The sequence below is a fragment of the Caloenas nicobarica genome, chromosome 2 (assembly GCF_036013445.1).
Source record: "Caloenas nicobarica isolate bCalNic1 chromosome 2, bCalNic1.hap1, whole genome shotgun sequence".
NCBI classification, from domain to species: domain Eukaryota; kingdom Metazoa; phylum Chordata; class Aves; order Columbiformes; family Columbidae; genus Caloenas; species Caloenas nicobarica.
This window is the reverse complement of record NC_088246.1, coordinates 97,692,872-97,713,243: the sequence shown is the minus strand read 5'-3', so window position 1 is coordinate 97,713,243 and position 20,372 is coordinate 97,692,872. Positions and strand designations below refer to the sequence as shown.

At 38.0% G+C, this 20,372-nt stretch overlaps 1 protein-coding gene across 1 annotated transcript in view; it reads left to right on the top strand.

Moving 5' to 3' along the window:
* The window catches only part of CLPTM1L (CLPTM1 like), a 29,338-nt gene extending 10,464 nt beyond the window's left edge, over positions 1–18,874 (top strand). Inside the window, exons 7-17 of the mRNA XM_065628393.1 lie at positions 1,348–1,442; positions 2,879–2,963; positions 4,665–4,768; positions 7,627–7,692; positions 8,809–8,859; positions 9,621–9,703; positions 11,505–11,539; positions 11,863–11,918; positions 12,000–12,044; positions 15,346–15,461; positions 16,753–18,874. Of these exons, the coding sequence (XP_065484465.1) occupies positions 1,348–1,442; positions 2,879–2,963; positions 4,665–4,768; positions 7,627–7,692; positions 8,809–8,859; positions 9,621–9,703; positions 11,505–11,539; positions 11,863–11,918; positions 12,000–12,044; positions 15,346–15,461; positions 16,753–16,837 (821 nt within the window). The 3' untranslated portion in view covers positions 16,838–18,874. The remainder of the gene's footprint in view (positions 1–1,347; positions 1,443–2,878; positions 2,964–4,664; positions 4,769–7,626; positions 7,693–8,808; positions 8,860–9,620; positions 9,704–11,504; positions 11,540–11,862; positions 11,919–11,999; positions 12,045–15,345; positions 15,462–16,752) is intronic.
* Positions 18,875–20,372: the final 1,498 nt, after the last annotated feature.

Sequence of the window (20,372 nt, the reverse complement as noted above, 5' to 3'; positions counted from 1 at the left end):
AGCTTTTCTCCTGGTGTTTTATTTGAGGGGGAAGGCAGGGATGAGTAAGGAATAAGGTAGAATCCAGCTACTTCTCCTTAGCTCAGGCTAATGTATATCAAAGCTACAAGTATGTCTGCTTAAAATAACTGTCTTGAAAGAATCAAGTAACTGCTTGCTCAGAGTTTGTGTGTGGCATTTGAGCACCGTCATTTCTCCATAAATTTTTGTGACCCTCCTCAGAATGGCAAAATTGAAACTTTCATGTTGTGTGTCCTGGCTGTCTTGTGATGGACACGTATATCAAGACCTATCATCCTAGGAGTACCTCCTCTGCTTGGAAGAAAAGCTCACCTAAGATGCTGCTTGTTCTATCTAAGTATGTAGATAGTGAAACAAGGTTTTAAATTTTCCTTTGGGAATGACTTATGAAAAGGTCATCTTAGATTAGAAGCAAAACTCCTAAATCACTTGGAAATGGGTAAGCTCACATTCTTCTTGCTGCGATGCAGGACAGCTGATATGACAAAGTCAATTGGTACTGAACTCACCCTGTGTCACAACAAACACGGTTGCTGTAAATGCAGCATCATGTATTTTCTGAGAACGGTAGACTTCAGTCACAGTGGCTGGAACTTTCTGCTCCCTGAAGCATCTTAACACTGGCTGAAGGAGTTCGAAGGGATGGTGTATCTTCTGGAAAACACACTGTTTGATGCTGGCAACCATATTGATCATGGGCATTTTTTTGAACTAATGGTTGTCCTGTACATTCCTCCTTTAGGAGATTTGATAAAACAGTAGAGAAAATATATTCAGTTTACAGCCTTTTTCCATTTATCAAAGAGACGGTTCCAAGTTAATTCTGCAAGGACCATCAAAAGAGCTGATGCCTAATCCATGATCTGGGGTCCATGCTGTTGCATATATGGCCGTGTTTGTCGTTGACCTTTGTTGCCGTCTACAGTGTAGTCCTTTTCTCACTTTTCAGTTTTAATGTGTAGCTTGCTTTTCTTATGTATCAAATACAAGTTCAGAGGCCAAGTTGAATAATCCTTTTTCTACTCACTCGGGCCAGAATGACTTCTGTGTCTTGTCATTTGTCTGTCAGGTGTTCAGCTTAGGTTGGAGTTATACAACAGGTTAAAAGTACATCAGTCTGTTTGTAACTGATGGATTTTGTTTAAGGCAAGCCAAATAACTCACCGAAATATAGGTAGACTTTAAAGCTGCCATTGTCTTTTGGATTTATGATTCCTTAACAAAACATGCACAGGTGCCATGACATAAGATTCCTGTCATACTGGACTCCAGCATAACAGCAATTACCTGTCTAGTACTTGCATAATTTCTTGTTCTTTCTCTTAGGGTTTTCAGAAAAGGATGCAGATGAAGTAAAAGGAATTTTTGTTGATACTAACCTGTACTTTCTGGCTTTGACATTCTTCGTAGCAGCATTCCATGTAAGTGGAGAAACTTCGGTTGTCAGGAATTACAGCATATGAAATGAAAAAAGGGGGGCCTGAATTTCAACTCTTTCCTTTATTAAGAGCTGTTCTTGGAAATAGTAATTTCAGGAAAGCAGTGGAAATGTTTTTTGCACAAGTCAGCTGTATTTCCAATACAGAGTTAATATAAAAGTAACAAATAAGAAATTCGAGATAACTAGATAGAAACTAACCATCTTGACTGAAAGATAAAACATTTAACTTCACGGCCGCTTTTTTTTTTAGTTGTAGCTGAACCACAGCCCCTACACTGGTCAACATTGGTTCAAATTTTGTTGGTTTGTCACAAGGTGAACTGCTGCAGTGGTATAGCTGAGGCACCAATAATAGTTTTAGTCTCTGTCTTTTAATCCTTGGAGAAATTTAGATCAGCTGATCTAAATTGCTTCAAAAATTGTTGCTGTGAAGTGCAGAGCTTAGGGTTCTAGGCATGTTTATCTGTTGTTGTGTCTCTCTCTTAGCATTGTGTGTGTGTTGGTTTAAATATGAATCTTTTTTTAATGAACAATTTTTTTGTTGCCTCAATACAATACCCATATTCTGGGAGATATAAAAACTCGCTACTCATGTTACGTTTCTTTATACTTGCATTACATGCAATTCATTCGGTTGGAAAGCCTTAGACTTCCCAGCCATATTAATTTATTTTTTCCATTTTGTTATTCACGTTGTAAGGTATCTATAAACTAGGACTAGCTCTTCTGATACTTTTTTATTTAGTGCATCATTTGTCCAAATTAAAATATATATATATATATATATACACTTCTTCATTAAAATTATCTGGCCAAGAATTTATTGAGTCTGGGCTTTTTTTAAGACAGTGAATGCTTCAAGGAAATACTGAAAAGTATACTGAAAAAAATACTCACTGTAAATAAATTTAATGCTAAAATGTCCCTGAAGTTCAGGTCAACTTCTTAGTGATGGAATAGAGAGGAAACCTGACTTACTATATTGTAGGATTTTTTTAAAATGCTTTGGTGCTATTGACTATCAGTCCAATACAAAGTACTTCGGATCTAATTTAGTGTGTCTTTCCCTGGTGTCTCAAGGAGGTGAGCAATTCCTTAGGGTCATCATTCTTCTACCATGTGTTACCCTGTATTGGGTCATTAACTTTCTTTACAGGACATTGCATTTTGCAGCAATGTAGTCGTAGTAGTATTTGGAATTCATCCTGTCATTTTGCACTTCATTTAGAGCTTGGGCTTCTAAAATAGTTTTGGGGGTTTTTTTTAACTTTTCTTTGTGATACTTATTTTTTTTTCTGAAGCTTCTAAACCAGGTTTTTGTTGAATTCCATCTTAAATGCATTTTTAACAGTTCAGCTGCCAGTCCCTAATTATTGCACCTTTCAAGTAAATGAGTGTATTTCTTGCTATTTGCAGCTTCTCTTTGATTTCCTTGCATTTAAAAATGACATCAGTTTTTGGAAGAAAAAGAGGAGCATGATTGGGATGTCTACAAAAGCAGGTATGGGCTAGAATGCAAAGTGCTGTGCATGTGCTGTGTAATATATGCTGTGTGTTTTTAGTCCTTCTCTGAGTTGATGCTTTGTAGATTGACCAAGATGGCAAAATGAGATGGTTTTGTGTATGAAAATAAGACAGCTAAAAGGCTGGTTCTAACTTCATTAGCATTGTGCTCAAGTGTCACTTGCTTTTAAGCACTCACGTCACTTCCAAGGTTTGACTGTCTTGCAATTGAGAATTAGTTTAATATTAAGTCAGTTACCATATTTCGCTTGCTGAAGGAACAGGAAAATACTTTGAGAAAAGAATGAGGACCAGAAAAAAAATCCTGTGGGTGGAGAAAATATGCTGCCGTGGGTAATGCTGTCCTGTGAGTCCTTTGTACGTAACTACAGGTTGGAAAATATTGCGGGGGAAGACGCTGTAGTGTAACACTGTTGTTCGATTTGGGCTTTGATGTAAACAGGAGCAGTAGAAGCTCCTGGGGTGGAGGGTGAAGGGATGAAAGAGCATGGGAGGGTTGAGTTGAGTTGACTTGGATGTAGGAAAAATGAGAGAAGCATAGTGGTCTGACATCTTGTCGAGCCTTCCTGGTGACAGATGAAGGTAGTTGCCAGCCCTGGATGCTTGATGTTTAACACACTACTCCCCAGCCTTGTTTATTGTGCTAATAATTACTGCTTGTTTTTCTATAAACTAAAATGGTAAACCTGGATTCACTTGACCTCTGAGACTATCCCAAATTCTATCATATTTACAGATTGATTAAAACACGTGAGGAATACCAGGAAAAAAAACAATTGGCATTTTAAATGATGATGATGTACAGCAACATGTTTTTCTCATGTGGAGAATCTGTTTATTGTCTGTATCAGAGGACATTTGGTTTTGTGAGGCATTTATACTGCTGTTGGCATATGTACACCAAAAAGTTAGTAAAAATTGAAAACGGTCCATGGAATTTCAGAATTAAATGTTAATTACCAGTTTAAAAAGTGAGTAGAGTCAAATTGGAAAGACTGAGTGACAAAGGGTTTTTTAACCTTACTATCAAAGTATTAATCTTCAGTCTGCAGTAGCTGATGGTTCCATCCTCTCTTTAGCAACCCTTAGTCACCTTTCTGCCTGTATCTCCTTCTTGCCCTGAGGGAGAAGTGCAGCAGGCGATTGCTTTGGAATGGCACGGTGTAATCCTTGATGTCTGAGTGTGTTGTAGCTCTTCTCGCTTTCTGTCCCTGCTTAGGGGGGTGGATATTCAAATCTAAGAATTAGTTGGGAGACACTTATAAGTATCCAAGGTTTTGCAAAACCTGAAAAATAACCCTGAAATATACTACTTAACATTTACAAACATTAAATTCGTTGCACGAGTTTCAAAGACCAACATTACAGCTTCCTCGAGACAAGAATCATGAACGTGGTTCATAATAGTACTGATACATGGCTGAATTGCACGGTCTTCCTTAAATATTCTAATTTCCTTTCATCTTTTGTGACAAGGATTTCATAAAATGTTTTTGTTCCTTATTTGCCTGGAGGCTGGCTGTTCCTAGGACTATTTCATATATCAAGATGTATGTAGGAGAAATTCATGCTTAAATTGTATAAGACAGAATGATAGTAAATAGGCCAACAGTCTTCTGTCATCTCAGCTGTTCATTTAAATATTAATAAGGCTTTCATTTTCATTTTTTCTGTCTAGTGCTTTGGCGGTGCTTTAGTACAGTGGTAATATTTCTTTTCCTTCTGGACGAACAAACAAGTTTATTGGTACTGATCCCAGCAGGCATTGGCGCAGTGATTGAGGTGAGTTCTTAAAGCTCCAGAACCAAATACCAGTATTCACAGCAACATCCATAGTTTATCATAGTAAAAGAAAAACAACCTAGTTACTGGAAAAATACTGCTAGTAGTATTCTATCTTAGCAGCATTGTTTAAGTGGCTTTCAGTGGTAGAGGAGATTGTATCCCTTTATCAAATAACTAAACTGGAAGTATCAGATTTTTTTGGGATGGGCCAGCTGGTGTTGCGGAAACTGAACATAAAACTATGCTAAGGTTCCTTCCTATCGCATCATCTGTCAGGCGTCACTCCTGACCAGGCATGTATAACCATGTCAACAAGCCTTCACGGAACCATTTATCAAAGAGCAGGCTGTGCGCTGTCAAACGGTGCCGCAGGTCTGCAGCTTTTTTCCTGGCCATGACTGAGGTTCTTGGGGAAGGAGGGAAAGGAGGAGACTGCTGGCTGTGTTCATGATTCCAGAAGTCCAGTCAGTGGGTTGCAGGTACTGCTTAGAAGCCCGCTTCATGTGTAAAAAAGCACATAATCAGCAGTAATGGGACAGGGAGATCTCTCTACCTAGCATTGCTTGCAGATCTAGTTACACAGAATCACAGGGGTTAAAAGGAACCTCTGGAGATCATCTAGTCCAACCCACCTGCTAAAGCAGTTTCACCCAGAGCAGATCACACAGGAATGTGTCCAGGCAGGTCTTGAATATCTCCAGAGAAGGAGACCCCACAAACTCTCTGGGCAGCCTGTTCCAGTGCTCTGGCACCCTCAAAGTAAAGAAGTTTTTCCTCATATTCAGATGGAACCTCCTATGCTTCAGTCTGTGCCTGTTGCCCCTCATCCTATCATTGGGCACCACTGAAAGGAGCCTGGTCCCATGCTCTTAACATCCACTCTCACCCATCCACCATCCACACATCTGTTAAAGTTGCAGATAATCCTTGTGGAAACAAAAGAGTTCAGAATTTTCAGTTAGTGATTAAATTGTTGAAAGTCACAAAGCGGTCCTTCAATTTCAGCTTATTGTATAAAACAGATTAAGCTCTTGTGAAAACAATGAGCAGTGATCCCCTAAATAGTACCATTTCATTGACTGTAACATTCTTTTTCATAAATTAATATTTTTAAGTCTGATGTATTTCTGTATCAGATTTTCCTTGTTCCTATAAATAGCAATTAAGTCTTATATTTCAAACTTTCTTGAACTGTCTGAAATTGGAACTAAGTTTCAGGGATAAATATGTATCCCCACACATATGCTACTTCTTTTGTAGAATATTATTTATTTTGATCCTTGAAATCTAAATAACTGAATTAAAAAATTAATCTAGAGACTTCAGAAATTCCAAGGTGTCAAATAATTTCAAAGGGAATCAGGTCAAGAAGAGTGATGCTTGCGTTTGTTTGTAGTGGGGAAGAAGAAATAGCCCTGGTCTCTAAGTCAACTTTTTTTCAGAAGTTTCAGTGGAAAACAGATCAGGCATGTATGGTGGTAGGGTAACAGGAATGATCAGCTATGCTATAGGATTTAAGTGCAATTAAAACTGTGAAAATTATGCATTTCTCTTCTAGAACAAAGGTGGATTTCTCAGTTGCCATTACCCAAGAGCAGGCAGCTTCAGATCTCATTTGTTTGTTGTGTCTGTCTGAGATTCTTCTTGGAGCTGCCCAAAGATCTTTTAAATAGATCTCTCCAAGATCTGTAGTTCCTGTGACTGTTTGGCTCCTGTTGTCTTTCTCATGCACCTTATTTTCCAATATGCTGCTTTTGGGGGCTGCAGCAATTTTCCAATATGCTGCTTTTGGCCCCAGCTGCAGGCTGGGGAAACTGGGTTGAAAGGATTATGTAGGAACACTGTGGGACCCTTAAACTGAGGGGAAATGTTCTGTAGGTTCTGTTGAAGTAACATATCTCTCACCTCAAGTGATGGTGAGAGAACGTGGTTGTCTCAAGGTGAGAATGAACATATGGACTATACATCTCAAAGGAATTTGTCTGCTGGGAAGGGCTTTTTCACAACTTGTTCTTAACACCTGTTTCTCATGCAGTACCAATAGTGACATTGCTTCTGGAATAAGTAATTTTATCACTTGCATGGAAGATGACAGTGAAGTATCATCTTTGCCATATTGCCCGTTTTTGTTTGGAAGATGTGATAGGTGCAAAGGGAATATTGGTGTATCTAAAGTTAAACAAACAAACCTTGTCCACAAAAAGCTTCATGGGGCATAGCTCTCCTGGTGAGCTTACTGCATTGCTGAAGTTGTTGAGTCTGTATAGCAGGGTGGGTACATGAGTAAATTTTCAGGTGAACTGAACCTTTGGTTACATTAGGGTCAGGCTGTTAGAGCTGTACTTTAAGTAGCCAAACAGTTCAGTGGTTCACTGACTTCTGCTTGTAGCCCCCTGCTGAAATGTACTGACCAGGTCAGTGCCCACTCAACTGACTGTTAGGAGTTCTGAGGCACCTTCATCTTGCAGATGCCAGCAGACCTCAAAGGCACGTAAAAACTTGCCTGGCAGGTGGTTACTGGAGAATTCTCTAAATGCCTGACCTGGGCTGCGTGCTGGTGGTGAGAGCAGCTAATCCCCACCCAAGCGCTGCAATCCAGGTGTCCTGGAAGGACTACATTATTTCTCTTAAAGTACATCCTCTGATAAGGAGATTTAATAGTGCAGCATTTGTATCGTGCTTGTCTGGTGACAAGGCATGTGGTTTGTGTAGAGGTGCAGGCAGTGTGCTGCAGTCAGGCTGTTAATGCTTTATGCAATGGGTGCTTAAAATAGATATGCCGGGGTCTTGAATCCTGCATAAGACATTCCTTTGGCTAATCTTTTGTGCGCACATTTTGGTTTTGCTTATCACAGCTCTGGAAAGTGAAGAAAGCTTTGAAAATGACAATCAAGTGGCAAGGCTTGAGACCCAAAATTCAGGTATAGTAGACATTGGCCTGTTAACAATTGCACTCCTGAGTTGTTCATCTGTTTACAGGTTACTGTGCAACTTGGCTTTTAGTGAAACGGAGATTAAAAAAAAAAAAAAAAAAAAAGTTTCCTATGTTTACCTTCTCTTTATAGATGGCTTAGTTCAAAAGTTGGATGAGCATTTTCAAACTTAATTTCTTTGAGTTCTGTAGAAGCAGCAGCTATTTGTATGTATTTATGGTGTCAGAAATTTCAGAATTCCTCTGTTAGTCCCACTATAATAAATCTTAACAGGTGGGACTGTACTCATGCCACTGTGTTGGAAAGGCAGTCTTAACTGGCATTGTGATTTGAAGTAAGAAACTGAATTTTTCGTGAAACTGTAGGTATAACTTCTCCCTTGCAGAACTAGTAGATGGTGACATGTTCTAGGGACAGTCTTTGACTAAACCTTTGGGTAAAAATTAAATCTTGAGACTGTTTGCGGGACATGCAGTGGCAGCAGGGATTCAAATTAACTTTGACATGAGTGTAATCCTTTTAAAGTACAATCTACATTAAAAGTTTATCTTATTGGTAGGAGAAACAGTTGTCTAATCTTCAGTGTTCACTTCACAAGAAGTACTGGGAGGTTATGCCGCTTTAAGCTTATGCATCTTGAGTGGCTGCTGGCTCTGGTTGTTCCTTTTTCAGCATTCAAGGAACTGTGTTTAAGCAGTCACAATTTCTAGACGTGGAGATAATCCATAACTGACCTTTTAATGCATGAAAATGGTTATGTTTTTTAATAATGGCTTCTTGTGTCTGCCAAATTCTTAGCCACTTGACTTTGCTTTTGCTTTGTCAACGCTGCTGTCTCAACAGCATTTTCCAAAGTAAAGAAGTCCTGGATGTTTGATGTGAAATATGAAGGGGAAAAAAAACCTTTTTGCCTACCCTGTATTTAGCAGGTTATAAGGACTTTTGTACGACTCTGTTGTACAGAAGCTTATAAGAACTTCAAACTATTACCTGGCTTTATGTCTCGGCAGTTTAATTTGCAGTTTAAATCTCAGTTTAGGGAGTCGGACAGCAAATGTTTTCTCCCCAGTTCTGACTTGATTATACTTTTTACATGTATTGCAGTTTGGTACATACAATGACTCTGAAAAGAAAACTGAGGAGTATGATGCCCAGGTAAGAGAGAATCCTATAACTTCTGATCTAGAAAGTCTATATATATGGCCTGACTTGATTCACTGTTTTTATTGCTACAAGTGTATTTTCCATGTTCTCATAGTTGTGAAGTGGATCACCATCATGTAGATGACCTGATAGTGAAGATTCATTCTGATAACTTATGAAAAGAAACAGTGAAAGCGTTGTTTTGTTGTTTTGGATCTGCTTGAGATATTTGTCTGAGAAGCAGAATATTGCAAGTGACTTATCTGAAGAGAAATATCTTAAAGGGTTGCCATTCACAAATCTGAAAATTGATATTTCTACTTGTTATTTATATTGGAGGGTTGTTTGTGTGCTTCATATTACTTAAAGGAGTTGAATACAGGTGGCAACATTGTTGTCAAGTAGAGAGCTACTCTTAAACTCTGATCTGATTTTAGTGCTAGAGTTAGGTTATGGTTGGACTCGATGATCCTGAGGGTCTCTTCCAACTAAACCAATTCTATGATTCTATGATCTTCGTGCTGCCTCTTGGTGCCTGTGCTCCACGGTGCTTGATTGTCTGAACTGGCCACTGGAATTTTCACCACGTTCTCTAGAACTGAAAGCATACTGGAAATAATAGCAGACATTTGGGAATAGAAAAATCGAAAATAGAAAATAGAAAAATAGGAAAAAAAATCATGTGACTGCATGTGACTGTCTTCTAGTTAATGCCATGAAAAGTCTGCTGCATGAAAAATGTGAATTAACAAACTGTTTTCCTTGTCTATTAGGCTATGAAATACTTGTCATATTTGCTCTATCCACTGTGTATTGGAGGTGCAGGTTACTCCTTGCTGAATGTCAAATACAAAAGGTACTGTAAATCCATAAATGATCTTATACAGAATTGAAAAATTCCCAATTTTTTCTATATGAATTAATTGGAGATGATGGGTTATGGAAATTGGGTATTTTAGTTTGTTTCATTCATAAGCCAGGAATTGGAAACTTCCTCCTTCTATAGGGTCTAAACCTGAAGAGTCTAGCTGGTTTTTTTAACAGCCTGTAAGCTACAGGCTGTTGTATTTTGCAAGTAACCTGCTATTACTATAATATAGAATTTAGTAGTTTGCCTGCATGAATAAGCTAACAATCAGAAGAGGAGGAAGAAGGAAAGGTGACAAGAGAGACGAGAGGAATTCAGCAGCTGAACAAGTCCAATAACAGAGAGAAGCAAAAGCTGTTCCAAAATTATTTGGTCTGACCACAAGGTTCTTCTGTTCCTAAATATGATAGCTAGGGTGGCAAGCAAACAAAGGCATTTTTAAGAAAGGACTCCTGTATTCCTTTAGAGCCACGGACTTACTGCAACATATTGATACTTCAGCAAGAGCTGAAAACTCAGTATTGCATGAAAAGGTGAAACTCTTATCAATTTTCACTCAAAATAATACATCTAGTTCAGTTTCTATTGGAGACATGCAAGCAAGTATGCAGCCATGAGACTTCATTGTAGAAAAAAATCTGCAAATACAAGCATGGCGACAGTCATGTAGATACCTTTTTTCATAGTCTTTAGGCCCAGAATGGATGAGAGGGAGAGCAAGCAGTCGCTAAAAGAACATCAGAAAGAACTATTGCTGCACACATGAGCCATAGCAGTTGTACTAGAAACTGGAGCAATTTCTGGGCTATTAGAAAAACAGTTTTTTCAAAAGGTTCTTGTCTTAAGAAGAAGCTAACAAATACGCAGCATTTAAATATTCTGCTCTTCTTACAAAACTATTGAATTCATTCAGTACTGCAAAATACTATATGCCAGGTGTTCTATGAGCTGTAGCTTAAGAAAGTGAAAACAACTCATATCATAGAATTTTTATCGTTGTTTAATCTGTTTGTACGGAAATGTGGCAGAGCCAGTAATCGTAACAGTGGATTATCCTTTAATCTTGCAGGCATTTTCTGGTGCATTTTTTTAGATGCTTGTGGATTAATGAAGTGCTGCTACAGCTCTAATGTTTTTATTAACGTGTCACTAACACAGCAGTGCAAGTTAGTGCAACCTGAGCGTCACAGTTATTAGCTGTTCTTACTATCACAATTAAAAGTAGGGAATTTCATCACTATCTGTAGCACTACTGTTATTTTGCTGTGATTATGCTCCAATGAAGATCTGGGAAGGGTTGTTAGATGTAAGGAGGGAAAAATGTAGATTCCTTGTATTTTTTTTAAAGTACCTACTATAGTGGTTTGCATGGAATGGTATTTGTTATTTGAAATTTTATAAGTCCTTACAGTGCCGTATTAAGTGTCTCTTTAATATTTAGAATACAGTGTTACCTTTGCAAGCCATATTACAGTCAGGGTTCAGTGCACAGTGTTGTCTGATGTGACTTTGGGTGCCAAAGTCTTAGATTGTTCCAAAAAAGTGTAAAAGCAGCGGATGTAGCTCTCCATGCTTCTTGTGTGGACTGATAAGCATCCTTTGCTTAACTACCTCCTCTGAAGCCCTTCCTAGTTAAAGGAAGATGTGAGGTATTTAGTTCTTGCCTAAAGTAATTCACAACAAAGCCGTTTCTTGGAGTGGTCAGTGTACAGTCATGTAGAGGATGTATTACAGATATATGTTTTTGGCTGAAGTGAAAAAATAACTGGACTGTCTTCTCTGTTTGTAGCTGGTACTCCTGGTTGATTAACAGTTTCGTCAATGGTGAGTCCCTTCTTATGTTTTGTTTGGTTTGCTTTGGTTTGGTTTTCTGTTCGTATTTCTTCAAATGGAGGCCGAGAGTCAATAGTAGAAAATTAACTGCTATCAGCTGGATCAGTGTAATATAGAGGAATAACTTGATTGTACTTTCCAAAATTATCACAGTGATTGAGAAAGGGAGCGGAATCAACTCGAAGTAAACAAAAGTACTACATGGACCTTTTCCCATTAAGAAAATTAGTGTAAATCTCTACTTGTGAAAGTATAGTTGTGTGATGCACTTCTGTTATGTATTTGTCTGTAAGTTTTCCCTATTTTGTCTTCAGGAGTATATGCTTTTGGATTCCTGTTTATGCTGCCCCAGCTGTTTGTAAACTACAAGGTAAGATTGAAAAGTGGTAAAAGACTATTTTGCTAGTCTCTTCTTCCAGACTTTATTACAAATCGATATTTTTATTCCTAGATGAAATCTGTTGCACACTTACCATGGAAGGCTTTCACATACAAAGTAAGTAAAGCTCTAATTTAAAGATTAGTACAGTCATTTTGGAAATAATTTTCTGTAAGAAACACCTTAGTAATACATAGATTAAGGCTGACAGTGATGTTTTTATTTAAGAATGAAACTTGTTTGCAACTGTCCTTTAAAAAAAAAAAGCAAAACAAACAAAAAAGAGAAAAAACATAGATTTCCATTTTTCATAATGACTTGCGTATGATGAGAATACCTGCGTTCTAGTTTTGATGATAATACTTCTTTTTGTACTGTCAGCTGTCTTGTGTGGGTGCAAATGTTGGTCCTGCAAATAATCAGTCTCAATTTAATGCATTATTTTAGGAAGAGAGATTATATTAACAAAGGAGAGTTCTCAAGCAACAGGTAGGACCACTAAGAGACCTTATTTTGGCAGGTTCCAGGAGCTACCAGAGACTGAAGTAATGTACACACTGTTCTGTGCTGGGGTGGTAATTCTGGGCTTCTGGTCAATGTAGTGACAACTGTGTGGTGGGTTGTTCGATGGTGGAAGGGGCTGCACTGTGGTGTTCCCACTGCCTCGGCTGCCCTTGTAGGAAATAATGCGATGCCGTAACAAAGCTTTAACACCAGACTTTGGAGGAGGGGAAGATGAGCTTATTTCAAAACAAAATCAACTTGGTAACTGTTTGATACCTGCATACCCACAAGCACCCACTTGTGTGCCCAAGTGGTTTGTGTAGCATTCGGGCACCAAGACGGATGTAACCAGTTATCCCAGCCAGGGTTCCTTGTGCTGATATGGAGGGCAAGGGACACCTACTGTTGAGTTCCTGTGTCTCCTACATTCTTCCTCAATCTGCAACTACGCTTTTTTCTTGTACACCTGAAGATAGTGTTTTGACTCCATCCTTTCCAGCCTCTCTGAGTCATTAGGATTTTTGTATTGTCCTTTTGTTTTCTTGATCATTGTGTCCCTAGAAACCCTGGCTGGATGTGCTGGGATCATCAGGACCTTGATGCCATCAACATGTGCCCTTTTTTCTGCTGATTCCACTCATAAATGCTTTCATTTATTCTTCCTTTGTGCCGATGTATTACAATTCTCCAGTACATCGGTACTTCAAAAGAAACAGTGTTAAAAACTGCTCAAGACATGATATCTAATTCTGAACAGATGAGCTGGGAGAATAGAACTACAATTTTAAAACCTGAGGTGTTTTTCATAGCTTTTCCAATTCTGTGAGCCTACAGCAGTTGCCCAACTTTCTGCTGCCTTAATATTTTTAAGGAATCAGGCGACATCTAGGAAAACAGACTGAAATGTAGCTGATAGCAGAATAGCAACTGAACAATGTTTGATATGGAAATAAAGTAAAAAATAAACATCTGGTGTTTCAGGCAATACTAGGCAAACCAGCGTGTTTCTTAATAGGGGGAACTGAAAGGTAAATTTGTGAAGTAATTTCACAATTTTACTTCAGCAACAAAATACAGTAGCAGAGCAGAGACATCAGCACTTAAGTAGACAACAAGGGGAAAGTATTCAAGCAAGTAACCTTTAAAGCAGTAGAATTCTCTTTTCTTCAGAGCATTTATGGCTCCTGTTAAGATGCCAGAGGTTACCCACAACAAAGGCTTGTGTGAATGTAGAAAGAAGTATATGATGTTTTCAATTATGTTTAACTTATTGGGCTTTGGAGGAGGTAATTTACTTTTTCCCTAGAGGATGTTTAAAGTTGCTTTCTCTCTTTTGCATTTTGAAGAGTGAAAAGAATAGTCTGAGGTCTCATCTGTGATTGTTGGTTTAAAGAGCTTTGTCGTTTTCCTTAATTTGAAGTCTTTCCTGTTTTGGAAGACCTTGGCAAAAATGAAGATTATTCTAACTTTCTAGTTTCTGTAGTCTTTACGTTTATGCCCTTTACACTTTTATGAGGAGTACTTTCAAATGAGCTAATCTCAAAAGAAAACTAGCTAGACTACTATTAAACGGGCTGCCTTGACGCACTCAGTTTCAGCGGCTTGTGAGGACTGCCGAAGTGCCTGAAGGATGGAGCATTTAGCTTTTTCTTCCTTTCATCATTGTAGGATCACTCACTTGGGTGTTGACTTGGAATGGCCTCCTTTTCCAACTTGGCAAGGTGGTTTTTGTTCCATGACAAACCTTCTTTGCACGGACTTGAGAAGTGCCATTCGTATTCTTTGATCATTTCAGTTTGATGAATTTGTTTTGACTTGCCAGAAAGAGCTTTCCTGTTGTAATTAATCAGAACTCTCTCCTCTCCAACACCTCCATCTTCTGCTGATGCTTCGTTTCATGGGTTCATTTTGAAGAGTGAGCCCTTTTATGCTTAAATAATCATAATTTTTCCCATTTTTATGGTATGGATTAATGTACAGCTTGCTAATATTGAAAGGAGAAGCCATGCTACTGACTCAGTTTAACCCAGCAGTGAATATTCTTTGCTGGATTTGTTTCCTGCTGTCTTTAGTGAGCTGAAACAGTTAATTGCACCAAGTGAGTACTAGAGCGGGTTCACTGTTGATTTCTAGTCCTCCCTGTTGGCTAGAGCCAGATCCAGAGCAGTTGCCCTTCTTTTTACTTTCTTTACCTTCTCTGACAAGATGTTGTTGCCTTTGCATGCTTAGAAACTGTTTGCGTTGCTTTCCCAGCAGATGTCTGGGAGTTTAAACTTCCTCACTCAGGAAAAAGTAATGAGAAAATATTTCATTACTATTTTAGAAACAGAACCTATAATATGCCTAGTTGTGTGGCAATGGTGTAGAAAATTATGTCTCAAATAAGGGATGGATGATCACTTCCAGGAGAACACTGAAAATATTTTAAAATCTCTTCAAGACTGTCAAGTTGATATTCTTAAGAGCAACAAATTAACAAGTTTTTACACAAATTTCAAATTCCCACAGAAAATGAAAGTGAACTGACATTTTGGAAATCTTAAATCATTTGAGTAGTGAATGAGTAGAAGTTATTTTCCAGTTTCTTTTAAAGATTTTACTGAAGTCGTATGTACGTTTTTCCCCTTGCGTGACAATACTCTCACTTACCTGAAGCAATCCTGTTTCCTTTTTACTTGTAACTATAATAGTGTGGTCTGTAGTAGACAGCATGGTCTTCTTTAAAAGAAAACACTTTAAAATGTGCATTAATTAGTTTTTCAGCATAGCCCTTAAGTATTGTTACAAATATGGATGTAGTCTGAGTTCCTACTGAAAAAATATAGTTCTAGGAAGCCTGTTTCCTGTAGTTTGGTGTGATAGATGACTTCCTTTCTTTACAGCCAACTGAAGTGTACTTTTCTCTTATTTGTAGGCATTCAACACCTTTATTGATGATATATTTGCTTTTATCATCACTATGCCAACATCTCATAGGCTGGCGTGCTTTAGAGATGATGTCGTGTTCCTGGTCTATCTTTACCAAAGATGGTATGTCTTTCTTTAATATCTATCAGAGTTTTTACAACACTGTAGGTGGTTGCATTCTCGTTGCTATAAAGAACTATAAAATAGTTTGGGGTAGTGTTCAAGCAGAATTTTTATACCATGGTAATATATAGTATGGTCTGGAAGATGGTAGTTGTGTATATGCCTAGTGAAGGGAATGGTGAGCAGGGGATCCTGAAAAGAAGATCTCAGTACAAATAGGAGGAAAAGTGCTTTCCTGTAGCCGACAGTATCCCTCGACCCATTTTAGCATTCTAAGAGAGTAGTCAAGAAATTCCTCTCCTCACAGCAGCACTCTCATAATTTTTGTCAGTTAACCCTTCTCCCTCCTCAGAACAGCAGTCCTCCTTTTCAGCAGGTAGTTTCACATTTGCAAGTTACATCAACAACAGAAAGAATAACCTGAGGCATGAATACCTGAAGTTGGGTGAAGGAGAGCGATTCTTAATCTTGTATTCACAAACCCACTTAGGAGTTCTGGGCTTCTAGACCTTGCTGAGGGGCTACTTGCCTACATATGCTCAGTATCTGAGCTGCTCTGCAAGGCACTTGTGAAGGATGTTTTCTGATGAGGGATGGCCCTGCTCTGCTTGCTTCTTTATCTTTTTTTCAAACACCAGTTATCAGTTTCTCTTGTAAGCTGAGTATCTGGCGAGTTTCAGATTCTTTACGTAACTAAAATCAGATGGGGAAGGCGGCCATATGCAGTAATCACTGAAATACTGCTCGTAAGTGAAGCTACAGAAAGTGTGCTCCTGTTCTGAAGAATGGATATGTATATGAACAAGCAAGAATTTTAAGCCAAGTTCATATTATATCAGAATATATGGGTACGTATATCTAACTGATCATTAATACTAAATGTGGACTTCAGTTTTGGCTTTATATAATCACACATAAGTGTAGTAAAATAGGTCCCATTCCAAGGTATTTTTCTAAAAGGTAAGAGCTCAACAACTTCTGATAGGGGCTGGGCACTGGTTTCAAGTTTGAGAGGAATCCTGGATTGCTTGGGAAACACTCCAGCCAAGCTTTAGGGGAGATAATACAGCTCTTAAGAGGCCTTGTTATGAGACAACTGGTTAAGTCTCAGTGTGAAGAAACTCATGTGTCTGTAGCTAATCTTTAAAACTGTTGTGGTTTCTGCCACAAATGGGAATAAAAAAATATGATGAGAAAGAAATTAACTTTTAAAATTAAGTGGTACAGAACTGCTTAATTTGTTCTGGTAGCAGACAATGTTGTAACTAATCTTTTGGTTTTTTTCTGCCAGGCTTTATCCCGTGGATAAAAGCAGAGTGAATGAGTATGGAGAATCTTACGAAGAAAAGCCAAAAAAAAAAGCTCATAGAGAATAACTCAGAATTGAAGAAGTTTCTGACCCCTGGACTCTTACTGGCTTCATGTATTATCTGTTCTTAAGGAAGGAAAAACTTATTTAATAAGAGTATTTTTAAAGCTTATGACAGAACTACATGGACAATACATCTATATTGCCAAAATCTAGTTTTGATATCCTCCTATTTCAATATCCTCTTTTGTCCTCACAAGGTCCACAGTCTGCCAGATGTCATTAAATAAATTTCCTACATTAAACTTCACTGAAGACCTAAGTGACCTGCCCATTGTAATTAATATCCAAATCTATGTTTTTAGGACAACTCACCAACTGAAAGTGTGGTGCCTGTGCCACTAGGCTATGAAAACTGAAAAAACAAGCCAGTGTGTTACAGCAGAATTGAGCATTATTGCCAAACTGGAGGCTGTCAAAAATAAAACGTGTAATATTGGATTATGTGCTAATTACAGATCGTTCTTGTTTGATAATGGAGATAATGGAAATTCTAGAAATTGTGATTGAAGTTGTAAGTTGTATGTGGGCATGTAAGTTCATAGCTTAAAAAAAAGTATTGGAAATATCAGATGAGACAGATGGGGTTGTGAAAATTCAGATTCTGCCCACAACATGGCAGAGGGTTTCCGTTGTCGTAAACTGAATGAAGATGTGAAAAAACTGTAACATGATTTATTTCAATATGTATCCAAGTTTATATAAATCCTTCTGCATTGTTGACAAACCACCTGATTTCATGGCATAGCAGATATTCATATAATGCAAATCATTGTTATGTGCTAGGAAAGTCTCTCAACACATCTTAAATTCTGCACCATGTGGTACCTCAGTGACCTCCTAGACCAATTCTCTCATGTTTCAAAAGGAATAATTCCTTGGTCTTTCACTTCTCCCTCCCTGCCCCATTCTTATAAATAAGATGAAACACACATCATTCAACTGGAATGATTTTTCTTGAATACAATACAGGTTCAACAAACTACCTGGATAAAGAGCAAAAAAAACAGCCTGGTGAAGAATAGGTATCTTTCTTTCACAGAATTTAAAATCCATATTCCATGGGAATAGTTCATTAAGGGAAGTATTTTGATCTGTTTCTTTCAAACTAGTAATAATAATCAGGTTGAATTATTATACCAAAATTCAAACTTCACAGCTCTATCTAGAAACCATGGTTCTAGATTTTTAAAAGCAAGTTTCTTGGTAAGTGTAATACAGAGTGCATTCCTTTCAGCAGCACAAAAACACAATTAAAAAAATCCAAAAGGCAGAACTGTAGTTTCTAATTCCAGTTTTCCTTTGGTCAGTAAGTTTGCAAATTAACCCTAATGATTCTTAAGTTTCTTTATTAAATTCCATGCTGTTTGTGCAAGGCTGTTTTTAACTTCAATTTGTCATTGATTGAAAATATTAATTAAATAACCTCAAAGAACACAGATCTACTCCTATAGTCTGTAATACTTTATGAAGAAGATTTTATCTAGTTCTGATACTGCAGAAGTCTGAACATATAAATACTCGAGTCCCCAAAAAATACAGAAATGTGCCTAACTTCTTTTGTTACAGACTAGTCTTTCTTATACTGAAGTCCTTCTTACATGCTGCTGGCAATGGAAAAGAGACTTGAAGTGAGTATTTTACTCATGTTCATGTTACGGTCTCTTCACACTGTTAATTGTAACTAAGGAGGACTGTTGATTTTTTTAGCATTAAACACACATAAATAAATCTATGCAAAACTGGGGTTGCATTTGCTCTATCTTGTAGCTGGTTTGGATTTGTTTGGAAGGAGCTCTTTGGTGTTAAGCAAACTAACTTGGGACTCCTATTTCATCATAATAGCTAAATGTAGATGTGTGAAAATTTTTCCTGATATAAATAATGCATATAGCACATTCCCTTTTTGTGCCATTTCAAAACAATCCAGTCACTGGTTCTTGTAGAGTAGCTTCTGAAAGTCCAGAATACTATATTGAGATGTTTCTAATGTTTCATCATTAATTTTTGTTTGTAGCTGTTGAAAAAAATCTCTTGCACCTTTACATACTGTGAGTTTATTGGTCTTCTGTCTTGAATTTCTGATAACACTGACCTCATAATATCCTATTCTGTAGACATAAAGAATATAAAATTAGAACATCTTAAATCTTTACAATGAATGAGACTTTCCTGTTCAAGTCATTGTTTTATGCATTCCATTTCCAAATAAAAGACTTGGCATACAGGATAGTTACCTTTTATTGTTGGAAAGGTGATGAAAAACTATGTAAGTAGTGTAACTTTGGAGATATTAAATGACACGTTTTAACTTTCTAGTTGTGGAAATGACATCAGCTTAAAACGAAAGTGTGGTTCTGTATGTGATTAATGCAGAAGGAAAGCTTCTGACATATAAAATTTCATTGAATGTACTGCAGGTTGTGCTGGATTATCAGTATCTGTGATCTGTTTCAGAGTTCAAGAGTAACTTTAAAACTTCCTCACTTCTAATAGGAGTAACTGTGGTAAGCGAGTAGGTGACCTTTTCTCATTCTTCATTAGGCTTGTAGTGACTGTGGAAGTTAAAAGATTACAGTGAGTTTTGGGTGGGGCTGTTTTAGAGTTAATTGGGAAAATCATCACATGCTTCTGGAAGATACTCTTACACAGCACTTAATAGTGCATAATAACAGCCATCATGATTCTCTATGGACAGAAGGGAATACAAAATGCAATTTCCTGCTCATCTTCACCTGCTGACTGCGTTCTCCAAGAGGTGACCTTCTGCCCTTACGACTTTTTCCCTGGAGCCGTGGGGCTCACTGAGTTACAAAATGGGCTGAGGAAGTCTGCTGTGCTCTGCCTCTGTCACTGCTAGGGCAGGTGCTGTATATGCCACTAATGCATAGACTCAGCACTGGTGTACGTTCCCTTTTCATATGGCATTACACTCCAGTGGTTGTCAGCTACAGCTCAGTGCCAGAAGCGTTTAGACGGATAATTCTGTAGTTTGCCTGTGCGCATCACGTTTTCCAGTTTTTCCAGCAGAAGATAAATCTCATGTTGAAGAAATGAAACATGATAATTTATTAGTCATGCTGGTCCTCTTTATGTTACAGCTTTGCAATGTTGTAAGATCTAAACCAGTGTAGGTGGGAAGGGACCTCGGGAGGTTGTCCAGTACCAGCACAGCATCTTCCCCCTCTTACAGACTAACCAGGCTTTCCTGAGAGTCGTGTGTAAAACCCTCCAGGTGAATAAATGTAGCTATAGATGTTGAGAAATACAGCCAGAAAGAGTCTGACTTTCCCAGATGCCCAATGACTGTCTCTGACTTCTTCCCCTCTCACACTAGGAGAGGTTTGATCCTGTGTCTGTGAGGTTTAAGGCAGTTTTCCAGTGGTTGCAGACACATTTAAGAATTTCTCTTAGTACAGGGTGAAACGGTGATGTCTCCCATGTTTTCATCCATCTATGTTAAATACCACTGCTGCTTCTTAAGGATATTTGGAGCTAATCAGTTCACTCGAGCTTTTCCTTTATGCAATTCTATTTCTTAG